Source organism: Gasterosteus aculeatus, chromosome 11 (assembly GCF_964276395.1).
Source record: "Gasterosteus aculeatus chromosome 11, fGasAcu3.hap1.1, whole genome shotgun sequence".
NCBI lineage: Eukaryota > Metazoa > Chordata > Actinopteri > Perciformes > Gasterosteidae > Gasterosteus > Gasterosteus aculeatus.
Window position 1 is genome coordinate 16,325,636 of NC_135699.1, and position 18,886 is coordinate 16,344,521.

Below are 18,886 nucleotides of genomic sequence, written 5' to 3' on the forward strand. Positions count from 1 at the left end.
AGTTTGCAAACTACATCTTTATCATTAAGTCAAAACTCAGTAATTCCGCTTACAGTTTCAAACATACTGACGGTACCAGACTACGTACCATCAGCGGCACCACACACACACACACACACACACACACACACACACACACACACACACACACACACACACACACACACACACACACACACACACACCCTGAGCCACGCCATATGGAGCTGCACAGCATCAAGTGTCACACCTGCTCCACCTGACGCACACCCATTGGACCGTACCTTTCTTTCTTCTCCTCCACCCGTATCAGGCCTGCGTCACGTTCTCTCTCAGGTTATTCCGCAGCAGAACGTGTCCTCTGAAGAGACATCTCGGAGGCATCTTTGGAAGGCCGTCAGCGTCAACCCAGAGCCCCTCTTCTCTGTCGCTCAGTCCCCCCTCTCTCGGCCAGAAGAGATGCTCCTGAATATTTAATGGGGCCATTGTGCTTGTCCCGGTGAATGGGGATCTTTGGCTGGGAGTCCATCGTTTCAGGTCAGCCGGCCTCTGAGCGTTGGAGACGAGGGGAACAGACAGCTGGGCAGCGAGGAGGGAGGCAGGTCAAAGGTGATCGACCTTCCCCTGGAGCTCAGAAGGGAATTTTATCATTTATGGTTACGTTAGATTTATATTTCATTCCTATTAAAATTCAGTTGCTTTGCAACATTGTTTAAGTCTCCTCCCCACAAAACTAAAAAACTATATATATGTATATATAACGTTATATATTATTAACGTATTGCTCAGATGACTGACCTTCATCTTCCATGACTTAACGTTAGCTAAGTTAGCTCTGTGCAGCAGCTGGTGTTTAAAGGTTGTGTTCCCATTTATCTTTCAAAAGTTGTCAAGTTTATCTAAGCTCTGAGTTTAAAGCTTTTAAACATGGAGCTTCAGATGTTTGCAAAAACTGTGAGGCTAACTGTAAGCTAGCTAGCTGGTTGCCTAGCAACAAACTGCCGACCACCGCCTTGGCCGTTATCAACGTTAGCAATTAGCTCGCGTTAGCTGAACATCGAGTAACATCAGTCGGAGACTGGAATATTTTCCCCTCTTAACAGAAGACTAGACATCGGACTCACATTCTCCAACAGAGTCTGACACAAACAAATCAATGGTAAACTCGCTAACGTAAATCTCTCCTCATTTCGCCCTGACAGGAAAAAATGTGAAGATATTAAGAGGTGTAATATTTACCTGTGAAAATTAATGAATGTAACGTTAGCTAATTCAGGTGAGATGTGGTTAAATATACCACTATCTAATTAGAGTAAAACACATCAACATCATTAATCAAACACAAGGAATCATCATTTTATGGATTTTATTATTTCCCATTTTTTCTTTGTTGTTATAATCAAAAAGTAAAATAAACCGTTTCCTGTTCAAAGCCACCTGAAATCTGCTCAGTCTCTTCAATACATTTTGCTTATTTTAATATACAAAAAAAGAATGGCAGCTGTTTATTCTAGCAGTATATTCACTGTACAGTGGGTCTTTTCTTCCATGTTAACTCCCCCCAACTAAAGTGTGACTCTTCCTGCTCAGTTCCTCCTCCGTCCCGTCGGCTGCTGCTGCTGCTTTTTTACTTCTTAACAATCTGGATGACGTCCTCGTGCTCCATGATGTGCGTCAGGCCGACCCTCTGCGGGCTGTACTTGGTGCTAGTTCCCTGGAAGACCAACAGACGAATCACATCAGGCACCTTTTCTTTTCTTTGGGTTTCTGGTACAATGAATCGCTTCGCAGTGAACAACGGATCCTCCGCCTCACTCGTCTCCTCATGTGTCACGATACAGTAAACACAGCTGTACCCTTTAAGGGGCATTCTGATTCAGAGAGGCAACTGAGCGAGAACCGTCGCTGGTGCACGACCCACTGCTTAATACAACTTGATACGTTCAATTATTTTCAAATCAAAATCACATTGTGAGCTCAGGACTAGTCCTCCATTAGTAAGTATAGCAGTCACTATGAAACCTCTTATTTCTTTTGCTTTACTGGGTCAACATGAGAGATTGTTCAGTTTACGAGATAAGAGAGTAACGTTTCTGAAGGTCACTGCTTCTGAAAACTTGAACTTACCCAAACCAGGGCGTATTTGAACTGGCTGGCTAAGGTTCTGTGGATTCGATGACACTGAGGGAGAAAACAAGGCAACACATTTTCAAAGACATCAATCTGCCTTCCCTCACTCTTATCATTTGTGCACAAACGGAGCATTTCACCTCGACTACATGCGTGAATTACGTACCACGTGTTCTACAGATGAGGCTCTTCTCATAATGATGGCATCATTAAAGTCTGGGCGCTCTAATGGAAAAAGAAACAAAGGAACACAAACGTCACATTTTCGGCGTTCGTGTGATTGTGACAGTCCGACCAGTGAATAAGAGGAAATGTGCTTGTACCTCCTCTTTTCTTAGTGTAAATGCAAATCAGAGAGAGATATTCCCACAACGTCTCTAGAAGGTAATCCAGGTTCAACTTCATCCCACAGCTGAAATACACACAAGGACGGAAACAGAGAAAGCTTTTAAACTCCCAGACAAATACATAGATGTTTACATACAAAAAGAGTAAGATCACAGCGTTGAGCAAAGTATACAAATATGCCCACACACTCATTTTGATATATCTGACCTGATGACAACACTGTTCTCTCTGTGAGCCAGGCGGTTCACCTCCTCGATGGAGATCTGATCGACCTTATTGTACACCTGTGAATACAACAGATATGAGCCAAAAAAAGAGACCCCAAAACAATGTACACGGGTTAAAAACAAAGCAGATTTTTCCAAAGCTCGTGACTCCAATTACATTTGTCCTGTTTTTGCACAACAAAATGCTTCCTACAGAGTTATAAACGTTCAGAAAAACATCTCAGGACTGGAATTTGGGTTTACAACATTAAACGATTTAGAGGTATGAGGCTTTGACCCAACCTAGATGGTGGGTACTGACTTACATATAGGCAAGGCATGTACACTCTGTTCCCCACGATGACATCAATGAACTCGTCCGGTGTGCTGTCCTCCCTGAAGAGGACTTCTGCATTGAAGATTTCTGAGGACAAGGCGTTAAAGAAACAAGCAAATTCTACAGAGGCTTCCTTCTTCTCTGTGAGCTGCCTCTCCTGATGCTCGAGACGTGAAGGATACTGTATTCGTGAAGGATGAGCTGAACGAGCTTCTCTGAGCACTGGGTGAGAGGAACCGTGGAGTTGTAGGAGAGGCCGCCACCTTTCTTGGGCTAAAGAGAGCAACGAATCACAGATATTTACACAGTTTAGTATCCGATATTAAGTATTGATTACAGATGCTGACAATTTTTTTGCAAGGTAACTTTTAGGTCACAAAGCGGATGGTCATCAATTCCTCTGCATTGCAACCGTCGTCTTCTTTTTCTACATGCACATTTTTGAGAGCGAGTCTCTTTGAATGAAGCGACGGTCCGCTCAGGAGGATGATGATGGAATATCTACCTTGAAATATATATTTGGTTTCGACCTGTTGAGTCTGATTCCCACCGACTCCAACTCCTTTTCTAGAAGTTCTCTGGAAAGATGAAAAAAAGGGGATGAATTAGTTGATGACTCATCATCTTCTGAAGTTCTCTCCGACCTATCGGCTCACCCATCACACACACACACACACACACGCACACACACACGCACACACACGCACACACCTCTGCACTTCTCCTTTCGTGGCATCCAACATCATGATGACGACGTCTGCTGTCCTGGCAACGGCAATAACCTGCCGACCTCTACCCTTGCCTGTGAACAGAGAGTCAGAGTATTACAATCACTATGGAGCCTTTTCACTCACCTAAAGAATAAACTGAAACATTATTATCCATTCATAATTCTGACCAAACACCATACAACACAACTACTACAGTATCTGCACACTTTGAGGTCAAGTAAACACAAAAAAACATCCATGTGTACCTTGGGCAGCACCCTCGATGATTCCAGGCAGATCCAGCAGTTGGATGTTGGCCCCTTTGTACTGAAGAGCGACGCATAACAGTGTAAATCAGGGGTGCAAACTCATCAGGAATGAAAAAGGTGACAAAGATCCGAACCCCCTCGGGGAATTTATATATATAAAAAATGTTTTGCATATGCTTCAATGTTATTCCAGTAAAACACAAATAATCTGCGGCTATTTAGCTCGAATCGTTATCAACTTTCACAACCCCTTTAACTTGTCTGTGATCCTTTTCCGAACAAGGGAAAGGGAAATGACAAATGAAGCCAGTTCTTTTTTTAAATTTTTTTTTACTTCTGTTTATTAGAATTTTGTACTGTACTATCCGATAACACCGTTATTGTAACCAGCAAAAATGGTTGATGTGATTTGCGCGGCGTCTGTCTGACATTAGCACGTTAGCCTACATTAGAAAGACTGACGTTCTTGCAGCGTACCAACGTCACTCCTGTCTATTACGGCATCTAGGCAGCTATAGACCCAAAGATGACATGATGACAAGAGTTGGCCAAACAAACAAGATTGAAAACTAGAAAAAGCATTTCCTGCTGAAAATGCGTTGGAATGCAAAAAGCTGAAAGCTGCACTGAATATTTAAAAATAGCTGAAAATACAGAAAGTTGAAGGGAATTTGAATACATTTGCTGAATATTTAAAAATAGCTGAAAATACAGAAAGTTGAAGGGAATTTGAATACATTTGCTGAAATAAAAGATATTAGAAAAGCTGAAATTAATTTGAAATAGCTGAAAATACAGAAATGGGAGAAGCTGAAAGGAATTTGAATAGATTTGCTGAAAAAGCAGAAATGAAAACAGCTGAAATAAATGTGAAATATTGCAAAACAGAAGTTGCAGGAGCTTAAATGAATTTTAAAAAGTACAGAAATAACAAAAGCTGAGATGAATAAAAAGAGGTTTAAAATTGTTTGTAGTAATGTTAGTTGTAATTTGGGTATCAGTACTAGCAGTAGAAGTCGGTTTAGTATCAATAGCAGTAGAAACAGCTGGAATACTGATACTATTAGCCATAGTAGTATTTTTAATAACATTAGTAGTAGTTGTATTAATAGCAGTAGAATTACTAGTAGTATGGTAGTAGAAGTATCAGTTGTAGTTCTACTGAGGTACTAGTAATATTCGTAGTGGTTATAGTAGTATTTGAAAGAGCAATGCGTATTTCAACGAAACCGCTTCATGGTTAAGGTACAGATAATCATTGAGGCTTTTAGTTTGTAATGATGGAATTGGGTGAGGGGGGGTTGGGAGACAGAATGTTTGTTATTCAAACTAAGAAGTTTTTAATTAATAGGCCTCATCACTAACATTACAGTAAAAATTCCCTCCATGGGGCTTTTATTTTGAAATTATTGGATTGGGTGGGGTGGGGGGGTGTAGATAGAGGGAGGGAGGGTGAGAGGGTGAGGAAGGGAGGGGTGGTGAGGAAGAGATAGAGGGAGAGAGAGAGAGGAGAAATAGACAGACATACTGACTGAGAGTGATTAACAGTGAGCAGAGGTCAGGGTGGAGGGGGGAGGGGGGGCGAGTGTCTTTATCATATTGGTCTGTTGACAGAAAGCATAGCTGCGTCATGTGACTCCACTAATCACGTCATTGGAGCAGCTGTGAGCCACAGACAGATCCTGCAGCATGTGAGTGCTCGTAACCACGACAACGCCGCACCTGTGCGGCTGCAAGAGGGCAGACACAGAACAGCAAGTTACACAGAATCCACACCTCAAACAAATGAGAACCAGCGCAAAACTATAACAGCTATCTAAAAAATACGGCGTTTGTATGAGACCCAAGACTCTACCGAACGCGTGGATGTGCTTTTTTTGTCTGTCCGGTAATAAATACGGCTCCTATGGCCGTTTACAAAACGTGTACCTTGTGGATTTTTGTGAGAAATATGTCGGCAGATTTGTATTGGAGCCTATGGGGCTTTTGGCAGAGGTTGTGTCACTCAAACACTCCTTGCGCCAAAACTAAAAAACTCTGGGATTCCATGAACACATTAATCCAATCAGCACAACCATACCCTCATTAATCTGAAGAAATGAAGCCTCTAGAGTGTATACTTTGGCTGCAAGGACAGAAGTTCCATACTTTTTTAACCAGATTTCTGCGCTGCTTCAGCCTCTAGCCCGCGAGCTCTCCACTCTAGCAGACGCAATACACACTCATGTAAAAGTCAGAAACGGAGCGAAAAACTAGTGAAACATAATCAGTGATTATGAAAAAAGTACAATAGATATCAAGAAGCAGTTTTTTTCATAAAATAGTTGAGACTTGTGTGAACATTTGAGAGTTGAAATGGTGTCTGTAGCTGAAAGATTCGCGAAGCTGAAAAATCTGAAAGTTGAAGAAGTTTAGGAGGATTTGAAAGCAAACTCCATTTGAAAACCATGTTAAAATATTAATGATTATTGATTTATATAAATTCAAGCATAAGAGGTAGAAAGCTGAAAAGTCATAGCCCTCAAGCCAGAAAGGAGCTGAACATTTTAATATTTGAACGGTTTAAATAGCTGAAAGTGTGAAGGAGTTGAAAGGTGCCGCGGAAGAAATAGAAGAAGAAGCTGAAGAACTAGAAAATGCATTTCCTGCTGAAAATGCGTTGGAATGCAAAAAGCTGAACGCTGAAATGAACTTTTTAAAATAGCTGAAAATACAGAAAGTTGAAGGGAATTTGAATACATTTGCTGAAATTATAGATATTAGAAAAGCTGAAATGAATTTGAAATTGCTGAAAATACAGAAATGGGAGAAGCTGAAAGGAATTTCAATAGATTTGCTGAAAAAGCAGAAATGAAAACAGCTGAAATAAATTTGAAATATTGCAAAAAAATACAGAAATGAATATTGAAAAATTGCTGTTGATAGAGGCATAAGAATAGCTGAAATTATTTTAAAGAACTGCTGAAAATACAGGAAGTGGGGAAGCTGAATTTCAATAGATTTTCTAAAAACAGAAGTTGCAGGAGCTTAAATTTGTTTAAAATTGTTTGTAGTAATATTAGTAGTAGTATTAGTTATAATTGTGGTATTAGTAGTACTAGCAGTAATAGTAGGTTTAGTATCAATAGCAGTAGAAACAGCTGTAATACTATTAGCCATAGTCGTATTTGTAATAACATTAGTAGTAGTTGTAGTATTAATAGCAGTAGAAATACTAGTAGTATGGTAGTAGAAGTATCAGTTGTAGTACTAGAAGTACGAGTAATATTCGTAGTGGGAGACAGAATGTTTGTTATTCAAACTAAGAAGTTTTTAATTAATAGGCCTCATCACAAACATTACAGTAAAAATTCCCTCCATGTGGCTTTTATTTTGAAATTATTGGATTGGGTGGGTTGGGGGGGTGTAGATAGAGGGAGGGAGGGTGAGAGGGTGAGGAAGGGAGGGGTGGTGAGGAAGAGATAGAGGGAGAGAGAGAGGAGGAGAAATAGACAGACATACTGACTGACTGAGTGATTAACAGTGAGAAGAGGTCAGGGTGGAGGGGGGAGGGGGGGCGAGTGTCTTTATCATATTGGTCTGTTGACAGAAAGCATAGCTGCGTCATGTGACTCCACTAATCACGTCATTGGAGCAGCTGTGAGTCACACACAGAGATACTGCAGCGTGTTTACGAGTAACCACGGCAACGGCGCACCTATTGCATTGGGTGGGGTGGGGGGGTGTAGATAGAGGGAGGGAGGGTGAGAGGGTGAGGAAGGGAATGGTGGTGAGGAAGAGAGGGAGAGGGGAGGAGAATTAGACTGACTGACTGACTGAGAGTGATTAACAGTAAGTAGAGGTCAGGGGGGAGGGGGGAGGGGGGGCTAGTGTCTTTATCATATTGGTCTGTTGACAGAAAGCATAGCTGCGTCATGTGACTCCACTAATCACGTCATTGGAGCAGCTGTGAGTCACACACAGAGATACTGCAGCGTGTTTACGAGTAACCACGGCAACGGCGCACCTATTGGATTGGGTGGGGTGGGGGGGTGTAGATAGAGGGAGGGAGGGTGAGAGGGTGAGGAAGGGAATGGTGGTGAGGAAGAGAGGGAGAGGGGAGGAGAATTAGACTGACTGACTGACTGACAGTGATTAACAGTAAGTAGAGGTCAGTGTGGAGGGGGGAGGGGGGGCGAGTGTCTTTATCATATTGGTCTGTTGACAGAAAGCATAGCTGCGTCATGTGACTCCACTAATCAGGTCACAAGGAGCAGCTGTGAGCCACAGACAGATCCTGCAGCGTGTGAGTGCTCGTAACCACGACAACGACGCACCTGTGCGGCTGCAAAAGTGCAGACACAGGACAGCGAGTTACACAGAATCCACACCTCAAACAAATGAGAACCAGCGCAAAACTATAACAGCTATCTAAAAAATACGGCGTTTGTATGAGACCCAAGACTCTACCGAACGCGTGGATGTGTTTTTATGTCTGTCCGGTAATGAATACGGCTCCTATGGCCGTTGACAGAACGTGTACCTTGTGGATTTTTGTGAGAAATATGTCGGCAGATTTGTATTGGAGCCTATGGGGCTTTTGGCAGAGGTTGTGTCACTCAAACACTCCTTGCGCCAAAACTAAAAAACTCTGGGATTCCATGAACACATTAATCCAATCAGCACAACCATACCCTCATTAATCTGAAGAAATGAAGCCTCTAGAGTGTATACTTTGGCTGCAAGGACAGAAGTTCCATATTTTTTTAACCAGATTCCTGCGATGCCCCACACTCTAGCCTCGAGCTCTCCACTGTAGCAGACGCAATACACACTCATGTAAAAGTCAGAAACGGAGCGAAAAACTAGTGAAACATAATCAGTGATTATGAAAAAAGTACAATAGATATCCACAAGCAGTTTTTTTCATAAAATAGTTTAGACCTGTGTCAACATTTGAAAGTTTAAATGGTGTCTGTAGCTGAAAGATTTGCGAAGCTGAAAAATCTGAAAGTTGAAGAAGTTTAGGAGGATTTGAAAGCAAACTCCATTTGAAAACCATGTTAAAATATTAATGATTATTGATTTATATAAATTCAAGCATAAGAGGTAGAAAGCTGAAAAGTCATAGCCCTCAAGCCAGAAAGGAGCTGAACATTTTAATATTTGAACGGTTTTAATAGCTGAAAGTGTGAAGGAGTTGAAAGGTGCCGCGGAAGAAATAGAAGATGAAGAATAAAGATTCGAAGAACAATACTTGGAATGCATCTCAATGCATTCCAACAATAAAGATTCGAAGAACAATACTTGGAATGCATCGTTAATGCATTCCAACAAATAGCTGAAAATACAGAAAGTTGAAGGGAATTTGAGTACATTTGCTGAATATTTGAAAATAGCTGAAAATACAGAAAGTTGAAGGGAATTTGAATACATTTGCTGAAATAAAAGATATTAGAAAAGCTGAAATTAATTTGAAATAGCTGAAAATACAGAAATGGGAGAAGCTGAAAGGAATTTCAATAGATTTGCTGAAAAAGCAGAAATGAAAACAGCTGAAATAAATGTGAAATATTGCAAAACAGAAGTTGCAGGAGCTTAAATGAATTTTAAAAAGTACAGAAATAACAAAAGCTGAGATGAATAAAAAGAGGTTTAAAATTGTTTGTAGTAATGTTAGTTGTAATTTGGGTATTAGTACTAGCAGTAGAAGTCGGTTTAGTATCAATAGCAGTAGAAACAGCTGGAATACTGATACTATTAGCCATAGTAGTATTTTTAATAACATTAGTAGTAGTTGTATTAATAGCAGTAGAAATACTAGTAGTATGGTAGTAGAAGTATCAGTTGTAGTTCTACTAGAAGTACTAGTAATATTCGTAGTGGTTATAGTAGTATTTGAAAGAGCAATGCGTATTTCAACGAAACCGCTTCATGGTTAAGGTACAGATAATCATTGAAGCTTTTAGTTTGTAATGATGGAATTGGGTGAGGGGGGTTGGGAAACAGAATGTTTGTTATTCAAACTAAGAAGTTTTTAATTGATAGGCCTCATCACAAACATTACAGTAAAAATTCCCTCCATGGGGCTTTTATTTTGAAATTATTGGATTGGGTGGGGTGGGGGGGTGTAGATAGAGGGAGGGAGGGTGAGAGGGTGAGGAAGGGAGGGGTGGTGAGGAAGAGATAGAGGGAGAGAGAGAGAGAGGAGAAATAGACAGACATACTGACTGAGAGTGATTAACAGTGAGCAGAGGTCAGGGTGGAGGGGGGAGGGGGGGCGAGTGTCTTTATCATATTGGTCTGTTGACAGAAAGCATAGCTGCGTCATGTGACTCCACTAACCACGTCATTGGAGCAGCTGTGAGTCACACACAGAGATACTGCAGCGTGTTTACGAGTAACCACGGCAACGGCGCACCTATTGCATTGGGTGGGGTGGGGGGGTGTAGATAGAGGGAGGGAGGGTGAGAGGGTGAGGAAGGGAATGGTGGTGAGGAAGAGAGGGAGAGGGGAGGAGAATTAGACTGACTGACTGACTGAGAGTGATTAACAGTAAGTAGAGGTCAGGGGGGAGGGGGGAGGGGGGGCTAGTGTCTTTATCATATTGGTCTGTTGACAGAAAGCATAGCTGCGTCATGTGACTCCACTAATCACGTCATTGGAGCAGCTGTGAGTCACACACAGAGATACTGCAGCGTGTTTACGAGTAACCACGGCAACGGCGCACCTATTGGATTGGGTGGGGTGGGGGGGTGTAGATAGAGGGAGGGAGGGTGAGAGGGTGAGGAAGGGAATGGTGGTGAGGAAGAGAGGGAGAGGGGAGGAGAATTAGACTGACTGACTGACTGAGAGTGATTAACAGTAAGTAGAGGTCAGGGTGGAGGGGGGAGGGGGGCTAGTGTCTTTATCATATTGGTCTGTTGACAGAAAGCATAGCTGCGTCATGTGACTCCACTAATCAGGTCACAAGGAGCAGCTGTGAGCCACAGACAGATCCTGCAGCGTGTGAGTGCTCGTAACCACGACAACGACGCACCTGTGCGGCTGCAAAAGTGCAGACACAGGACAGCGAGTTACACAGAATCCACACCTCAAACAAATGAGAACCAGCGCAAAACTATAACAGCTATCTAAAAAATACGGCGTTTGTATGAGACCCAAGACTCTACCGAACGCGTGGATGTGTTTTTATGTCTGTCCGGTAATAAATACGGCTCCTATGGCCGTTTACAGAACGTGTACCTTGTGGATTTTTGTGAGAAATATGTCGGCAGATTTGTATTGGAGCCTATGGGGCTTTTGCCAGAGGTTGTGTCACTCAAACACTCCTTGCGCCAAAACTAAAAAACTCTGGGATTCCATGAACACATTAATCCAATCAGCACAACCATACCCTCATTAATCTGAAGAAATGAAGCCTCTAGAGTGTATACTTTGGCTGCAAGGACAAAAGTTCCATACTTTTTTAACCAGATTTCTGCGCTGCTTCACACTCTAGCCCGCGAGGTCCCCCTCTAGCAGACGCAATACACACTCATGTAAAAGTCAGAAACGGAGCGAAAAACTAGTGAAACATAATCAGTGATTATGAAAAAAGTACAATAGATATCAAGAAGCAGTTTTTTTCATAAAATAGTTGAGACTTGTGTGAACATTTGAGAGTTGAAATGGTGTCTGTAGCTGAAAGATTGGCGGAGCTGAAATATCTGAAAGTTGAAGAAGTTGAAGAGGATTTGGAAAGCAAACTCCATTTGAAAACCATGTTAAAATATTAACGATTATTGATTTATATAAATTCAAGCATAAGAGGTAGAAAGCTGAAAAGTCATAGCCCTCAAGCCAGAAAGGAGCTGAACATTTTAATATTTGAACGGTTTTAATAGCTGAAAGTGTGAAGGAGTTGAAAGGTGGCGCGGAAGAAATAGAAGTTGAAGATGAAGAACTAGAAAAGGCATTTCCTGCTGAAAATGCGTTGGAATGCAAAAAGCTGAAAGCTGAAATGAACTTTTTAAAATAGCTGAAAATACAGAAAGTTGAAGGGAATTTGAATACATTTGCTGAAATTATAGATATTAGAAAAGCTGAAATGAATTTGAAATTGCTGAAAATACAGAAATGGGAGAAGCTGAAAGGAATTTCAATAGATTTGCTGAAAAAGCAGAAATGAAAACAGCTGAAATAAATTTGAAATATTGCAAAAAAATACAGAAATGAATATTGAAAAATTGCTGTTGATAGAGGCATAAGAATAGCTGAAATTATTTTAAAGAACTGCTGAAAATACAGGAAGTGGGGAAGCTGAATTTCAATAGATTTTCTAAAAACAGAAGTTGCAGGAGCTTAAATTTGTTTAAAATTGTTTGTAGTAATATTAGTAGTAGTATTAGTTATAATTGTGGTATTAGTAGTACTAGCAGTAATAGTAGGTTTAGTATCAATAGCAGTAGAAACAGCTGTAATACTATTAGCCATAGTCGTATTTGTAATAACATTAGTAGTAGTTGTAGTATTAATAGCAGTAGAAATACTAGTAGTATGGTAGTACATTACATTACATTACATGTCATTTAGCTGACGCTTTTATCCAAAGCGACGTACAATAAGTGCATTCAACCATAGGGTACAAACTCAGGAGAACAAGAAACAAGAAAGTGCAATTTCCTCAAATAAGCGAATTTACAATTTGCTATAGATGAGTGACGTCACAAGTACAATTTAAGTGCTGCAATTTGTTAGTCTTTAGTCGAGGTAGAGTCTGAAGAGGTGTGTCTTTAGTTTGCGGCGGAAGATGTGAAGGCTCTCTGCGGTCCTGATGTCTTCAGAGAGCGCGTTCCACCATTTCGGCGCAAGGACAGCGAAGAGTCGTAGAAGTATCAGAAGTATCAGTTGTAGTACTAGAAGTACGAGTAATATTCGTAGTGGGAGACAGAATGTTTGTTATTCAAACTAAGAAGTTTTTAATTAATAGGCCTCATCACAAACATTACAGTAAAAATTCCCTCCATGTGGCTTTTATTTTGAAATTATTGGATTGGGTGGGTTGGGGGGGTGTAGATAGAGGGAGGGAGGGTGAGAGGGTGAGGAAGGGAGGGGTGGTGAGGAAGAGATAGAGGGAGAGAGAGAGGAGGAGAAATAGACAGACATACTGACTGACTGAGTGATTAACAGTGAGAAGAGGTCAGGGTGGAGGGGGGAGGGGGGGCGAGTGTCTTTATCATATTGGTCTGTTGACAGAAAGCATAGCTGCGTCATGTGACTCCACTAATCACGTCATTGGAGCAGCTGTGAGTCACACACAGAGATACTGCAGCGTGTTTACGAGTAACCACGGCAACGGCGCACCTATTGCATTGGGTGGGGTGGGGGGGTGTAGATAGAGGGAGGGAGGGTGAGAGGGTGAGGAAGGGAATGGTGGTGAGGAAGAGAGGGAGAGGGGAGGAGAATTAGACTGACTGACTGACTGAGAGTGATTAACAGTAAGTAGAGGTCAGGGGGGAGGGGGGAGGGGGGGCTAGTGTCTTTATCATATTGGTCTGTTGACAGAAAGCATAGCTGCGTCATGTGACTCCACTAATCACGTCATTGGAGCAGCTGAGTCACAGACAGATCTTGCAGCCGTGTGAGTGCTCGTAACCACGACAACGACGCACCTGTGCTCATTAACGATCTGCTGCAAAAGACAGAGACATGGCAGCAAGTTACACAGAATCCACACCTCACACAAATGAGAACCAGCGCAAAACTATAACAGCTATCTAAAAAATACGGCGTTTGTATGAGACCCAAGACTCTACCGAACGCGTGGATGTGTTTTTATGTCTGTCCGGTAATAAATACGGCTCCTATGGCCGTTGACAGAACGTGTACCTTGTGGATTTTTGTGAGAAATATGTCGGCAGATTTGTATTGGAGCCTATGGGGCTTTTGCCAGAGGTTGTGTCACTCAAACACTCCTTGCGCCAAAACTAAAAAACTCTGGGATTCCATGAACACATTAATCCAATCAGCACAACCATACCCTCATTAATCTGAAGAAATGAAGCCTCTAGAGTGTATACTTTGGCTGCAAGGACAGAAGTTCCATACTTTTTTAACCAGATTTCTGCGCTGCCCCACACTCTAGCCTCGAGCTCTCCACTCAAGCAGACGCAATACACACTCATGTAAAAGTCAGAAACGGAGCGAAGAACTAGTGAAACATAATCAGTGATTATGAAAAAAGTACAATAGATATCAAGAAGCAGTTTTTTTCATAAAATAGTTAAGACTTGTGTCAACATTTGACAGTTGAAATGGTGTCTGTAGCTGAAAGATTTGCGAAGCTGAAAAATCTGAAAGTTGAAGAAGTTTAGGAGGATTTGAAAGCAAACTCCATTTGAAAACCATGTTAAAATATTAATGATTATTGATTTATATAAATTCAAGCATAAGAGGTAGAAAGCTGAAAAGTCATAGCCCTCAAGCCAGAAAGGAGCTGAACATTTTAATATTTGAACGGTTTTAATAGCTGAAAGTGTGAAGGAGTTGAAAGGTGCCGCGGAAGAAATAGAAGATGAAGAATAAAGATTCGAAGAACAATACTTGGAATGCATCGTTAATGCATTCCAACAAATAAAGATTCGAAGAACAATACTTGGAATGCATCGTTAATGCATTCCAACAATAATATTCATGACAGCTTGCGTTCGCAGATTACTTGGAGGACCGGACCGGACCCCCCCACCCCAAAAAAAATATTTTTATTGCAGATCTACATGAATCACACAAATGACCTATTTTGAAACAAAAGGTGACAAGTTTGCACCCCTGGTAAATGGCCCCATTTTTTATGTTCAAACAATGTTTACCGCATGCAGCGGCTGTGATTGTGTTTTACCTCTATGACGCCAGGTATGCAGGTGAGAGTGGTGAACTCATAGGAAGCGGCTTCACTGGCGGTAGACGTCATCAAACTAAGGAAGGTGGACTGCAGGACACCACAGAGGATTCAATTACAGCTGAACGGGTGGAATCTTTGGATCATGTTTCACTTCTCTTTCTGGGGCTTTTCACCGGTGGAGGGATGCTGTACCCATTTCTCTCTGTCTTTGAGATACATTGCTGCAGGTTTGAAGGAAACATGACGTACCTTACCCACAGAGGGGAAACCGATAAGAGCGACACGGGCATCTCCCGATTTCATGACATCGAAGCCCTCGCCTTTGGCCCCCGCTGACTTGGAGGGCTCCAGGAGCTGAGCTCTGTATTTGGCTAATTTGGCCTTCAGCAGACCCAGATGGTACTCAGTGGCTGGAGATATTGACAAAAGAAAAACATTGAGACACAGAATGCTTTAAAAACAGAATTCTGACACTGAACAAATGCATTTAAGCGGTGAAAGAAAGGTCGCCATTAAACTATAAAACCAGCGCAGCCACCACAGTTAAGTTTGCTTCGATTCATTTGAACGTATCAGCTGTTAATTTTACGTTATGTGTTTTGGGGGATTCCTCCTTTAGCTGTGTGGTTGCCGTAATCAAGCTCACGGTGTCAATTAGCACGCATCGCCTTGGATATCTGTGAGATTATCGAGTAACACAACACTGACAGCTGACACACAGACAATGAGCCATGAGAGATGGCCACAAGTTCGCCCCTTGGTTTAGCTTTAGCTAACACGTAGCGACTGTCCTCTCTCACCTTTGTTTTTCTGTGTCCGGGCGATTTCTCGCTCTATTTCCGCGATTTTATCCGTGATCCCCATTGTGGCGGCTCGGGTTTGCTACAGACAACGTTACACTGCCACGGGGAGAAAAACACAAAGCACAAACGTGTCAGCCCACAGTTGTTAGCTTTGTTAGCATACAGGCTAACAAGTGGAACCTAACAGCTGGCACACTGGATTAAAAACTATCAATCGACACAACAGCATTTAGGTAAATATCTTCATTGAACTCATGCGCTAACACATTTTTTTTTAAATGTCGCAGTATGAAATTTACACTTTGACGGAGGTTTCAATCAGCGGCATGCACAGAAAGCTGACACCAGCCACCGGAAGTCGTTCCGTGCCCATGAAAGTTCCGGGTGAAACACGGAAACGCGCGCTAAGGCCGGTGTTGTATCATTATCGCCCACATCGGAAGGTGATTGTGCAGCACGACGACGAAGTTGAACCCTCGGCGGAGCAAAGTAATGTTTTTAAAGCGATAATGTGCCCAGTGAGATGAAGCCGTATTTTTACATCCGGGTATTCCTGATGTATCGATTAATCAGTGCGCGCGAAATTAGGTAATATAGACGGCGAACATGGCTGCGCCCACAGGACCGAGAGGAAATGCAACCTCTAACCCGGCCGGGTTTGACGGTTTTCCGTTCGCCGTGGCCGCCAAACCACCGGGGGACAGCTCCGGTAAAGAGCCGGAGCAAACCGGGGGGGTGAAAAAGAAGCCGTGCAGAGCTTGTACGGACTTTAAATCGTGGATGAAGGTCCAGAAGAACCAGACGACGTCTGCTGCACAGGTAACATGAGGTCAACACAGGGTCTCTGTAGAAATATAACTCTTACAGTTGCATAGTTTGGCTTGAATACAATATTGTTTATAGGCTAACATGATTTTTAACTCGTCAGTGTGCTGGAGTGGTATCCCTCGAGCATTCACAAACTTTCTACGTCATGACGTCGTGCCCCGTGGTTGTTACGTTGGGTTTCATCCTGTGACGTCAGAGGGAGAAAAATGTCTGCACATCTGATTGAAAGTTTATTTGATCCTCATCTCCATGAGACAAATAGCCTTCTCTGGCGACGAGCTTGCCCGTGGGACGAGATATGAGCAATTCACATTGAACCATAAATCAGCGTTGACCACGCAATGCAGTTGTCATGTCTGCTCCCTTTTTAAAACACCAGTTTGACCCCCCCAGGAGCCCCAAGAGCCAGAGCCACAAGACCCACAATGTCCGCTAGACAGGGGAGAGTTGGGCCGCAACACGTGGTCCTTCCTGCACACCATGGCGGCCTATTACCCCGACAGTCCATCTTCCACCCAGCAGCAAGAGATGGGGCAGTTCATCAACCTTTTCTCCAAGTTCTTCCCGTGTGACGAATGTGCAGAAGACCTCAGGGGCAGGTCAGACCTTCAATGCACGCACGCTTTCGTTGTTTTTCAGTCGAAGCGGTCCCATTTTTTGGGTGTTCCCGTACACCGGCATAATGCACCGCTTCCCCCTCTGCAGGTTGAAAACCAACCAGCCGGACACCAGGAGTCGCCACGCGCTCTCTCAGTGGCTCTGTCACATCCACAACGGCGTCAACGTCCGGCTGGGAAAGCCCGAGTTCGACTGCTCCCGCGTCGACGAGCGGTGGAAAGACGGATGGAAAGATGGTTCCTGCGACTGAGGGCCGAGCTGAGGCCTGAGAGGAGAAATGATTTATGTCGGCCTCCCCACTTAAAACTTTAAGTGGGGATGTGGACCGAACGACTTTTGTGGGGAATCTTAATGTGAAGAGAAAGACACTATGTTGTGGGCTTTGAATTCTTGTTTAGTGGTCGGTTAATCGAACTCATCTGGTAATAATTAAAGATATTTATAACCCGTTACTCAGTTTGCTCTGATCTGCCCGTTAAAGTTTGTTATAATCAGTACATAAAACTTTTGCTACCTGCATCTTAAGTCTTGTTTGACCCATAAGAATCCCCACAACTCGGAATGTCAGATCCAGCAATTTATTTTGTGAATACTACATCCAGACACATACTGTTATAATACAGATTTTATGTTTGAATATTTGCATAGTTGTGTGTGGGTGGGGGGGGGTCTGTATACCTATGGGTATGTTAATTTATTTTCATAATTAAGGGCTGGAATTAGTATGTAATTTGCTATTTATAAATATTCAATTAAATTAAGTTTAAAAACCCTTTGTCTTTAAAACTTCTCATCAAAAGGGGTGATTTACTTTTATTTCTCTAATTCATGACATTGTCAATTGCTTTTGGACAAAATAAGCACTTTCAAACAGACACCTCAGATTCAGCCAGATGTCACTTATATTTTTTAATCGAACAAACAATTCATAAAAGGAGGTACAATATATTATGGATAATTAAAACGCCTGTGACGGCTCTTACCCTTTAGTGAAGTTTATTAATAAACACTGAGAATGACTTTGTTATTCGAGGAGCCAGTAGAGGACACGTACGCTCAGCTGCTACTGTTTGTTTTCACTGTTATTCTGATCCCATAGTTGTGGTTTTTTGTGTTTGTTCCACATACTAATACAATCACAATTAATCGACAACTCTGATAATAGTTATTAGATATTATATTATAATATTAGTTGTATCGTTACAGTTGAGATATTGCATTTTGAAGTAGACGTCGCTGACCTCTAGTGGTCAGAGACACGTATGACACGCACGATATCGTATTCTCACAATATCTGCTTTGTTGTACTGTGAAGCTCGACAGGAGTAAACTTGTGACAGTGGCTTATTGTGGTGTTTGTACATCATCATGAGACTTGTCTTTATGAGATATTTATTTATTATTTATTTATTTATTAATGTAGTGTAATCAATGTGTGCGTCTAATGGAGGAGCCAAGGCAGGGTTTTACTTTCTTTTTACTCCCCAGCAGTCTGGGGATGTTTGACGACATAGATGGATGGATGGATTATGAATTATTTTGTTCTATGTTACTGGAATGAGATAATAAAGGCATGTTCGTTTCTTATGAAGCCCTTTGAAGAGCATATACTTCATTTGAGAGGTTTCATTGAATACATTTCACTTGGTGAACTTTATAGAAGAAGGTTTGGCCTTTAAAACTCCATAAAACCCAACAGCCTCGCGGTGAGTCGGTTTCTTTCATCTCTTATCTCCCATGTTATTATTATTATTATTATATTTTATATAAAATATTTCTGTGCAAAAAATGTCGGGC

The 18,886-nt window shown here is 42.0% G+C and overlaps 2 protein-coding genes across 2 annotated transcripts; one reads left to right on the forward strand and one right to left on the reverse strand.

Annotated features, from left to right (window-relative positions):
• Positions 1-1,328: 1,328 nt before the first annotated feature.
• Positions 1,329-16,074, reverse strand: drg2 (developmentally regulated GTP binding protein 2). The gene is made up of 14 exons (XM_040191876.2): positions 15,943-16,074; positions 15,641-15,739; positions 15,090-15,250; positions 14,838-14,927; positions 3,977-4,037; positions 3,712-3,802; positions 3,506-3,578; positions 3,183-3,273; positions 2,990-3,087; positions 2,665-2,741; positions 2,433-2,521; positions 2,276-2,334; positions 2,107-2,160; positions 1,329-1,693 (listed from the first exon to the last, which is right to left on the reverse strand). Exons 2-14 carry the CDS (start codon positions 15,702-15,704, stop codon positions 1,607-1,609), a joined length of 1,095 nt encoding a protein of 364 aa, XP_040047810.1. The 5' UTR covers positions 15,705-15,739; positions 15,943-16,074; the 3' UTR covers positions 1,329-1,606.
• gfer (growth factor, augmenter of liver regeneration (ERV1 homolog, S. cerevisiae)) lies at positions 16,009-17,873 on the forward strand. Its single transcript, XM_040191881.2, has 3 exons — positions 16,009-16,462; positions 16,865-17,070; positions 17,177-17,873. Exons 1-3 carry the CDS (start codon positions 16,250-16,252, stop codon positions 17,337-17,339), a joined length of 582 nt encoding a protein of 193 aa, XP_040047815.2. The 5' UTR covers positions 16,009-16,249; the 3' UTR covers positions 17,340-17,873.
• The last annotated feature ends 1,013 nt before the right edge of the window (positions 17,874-18,886 follow it).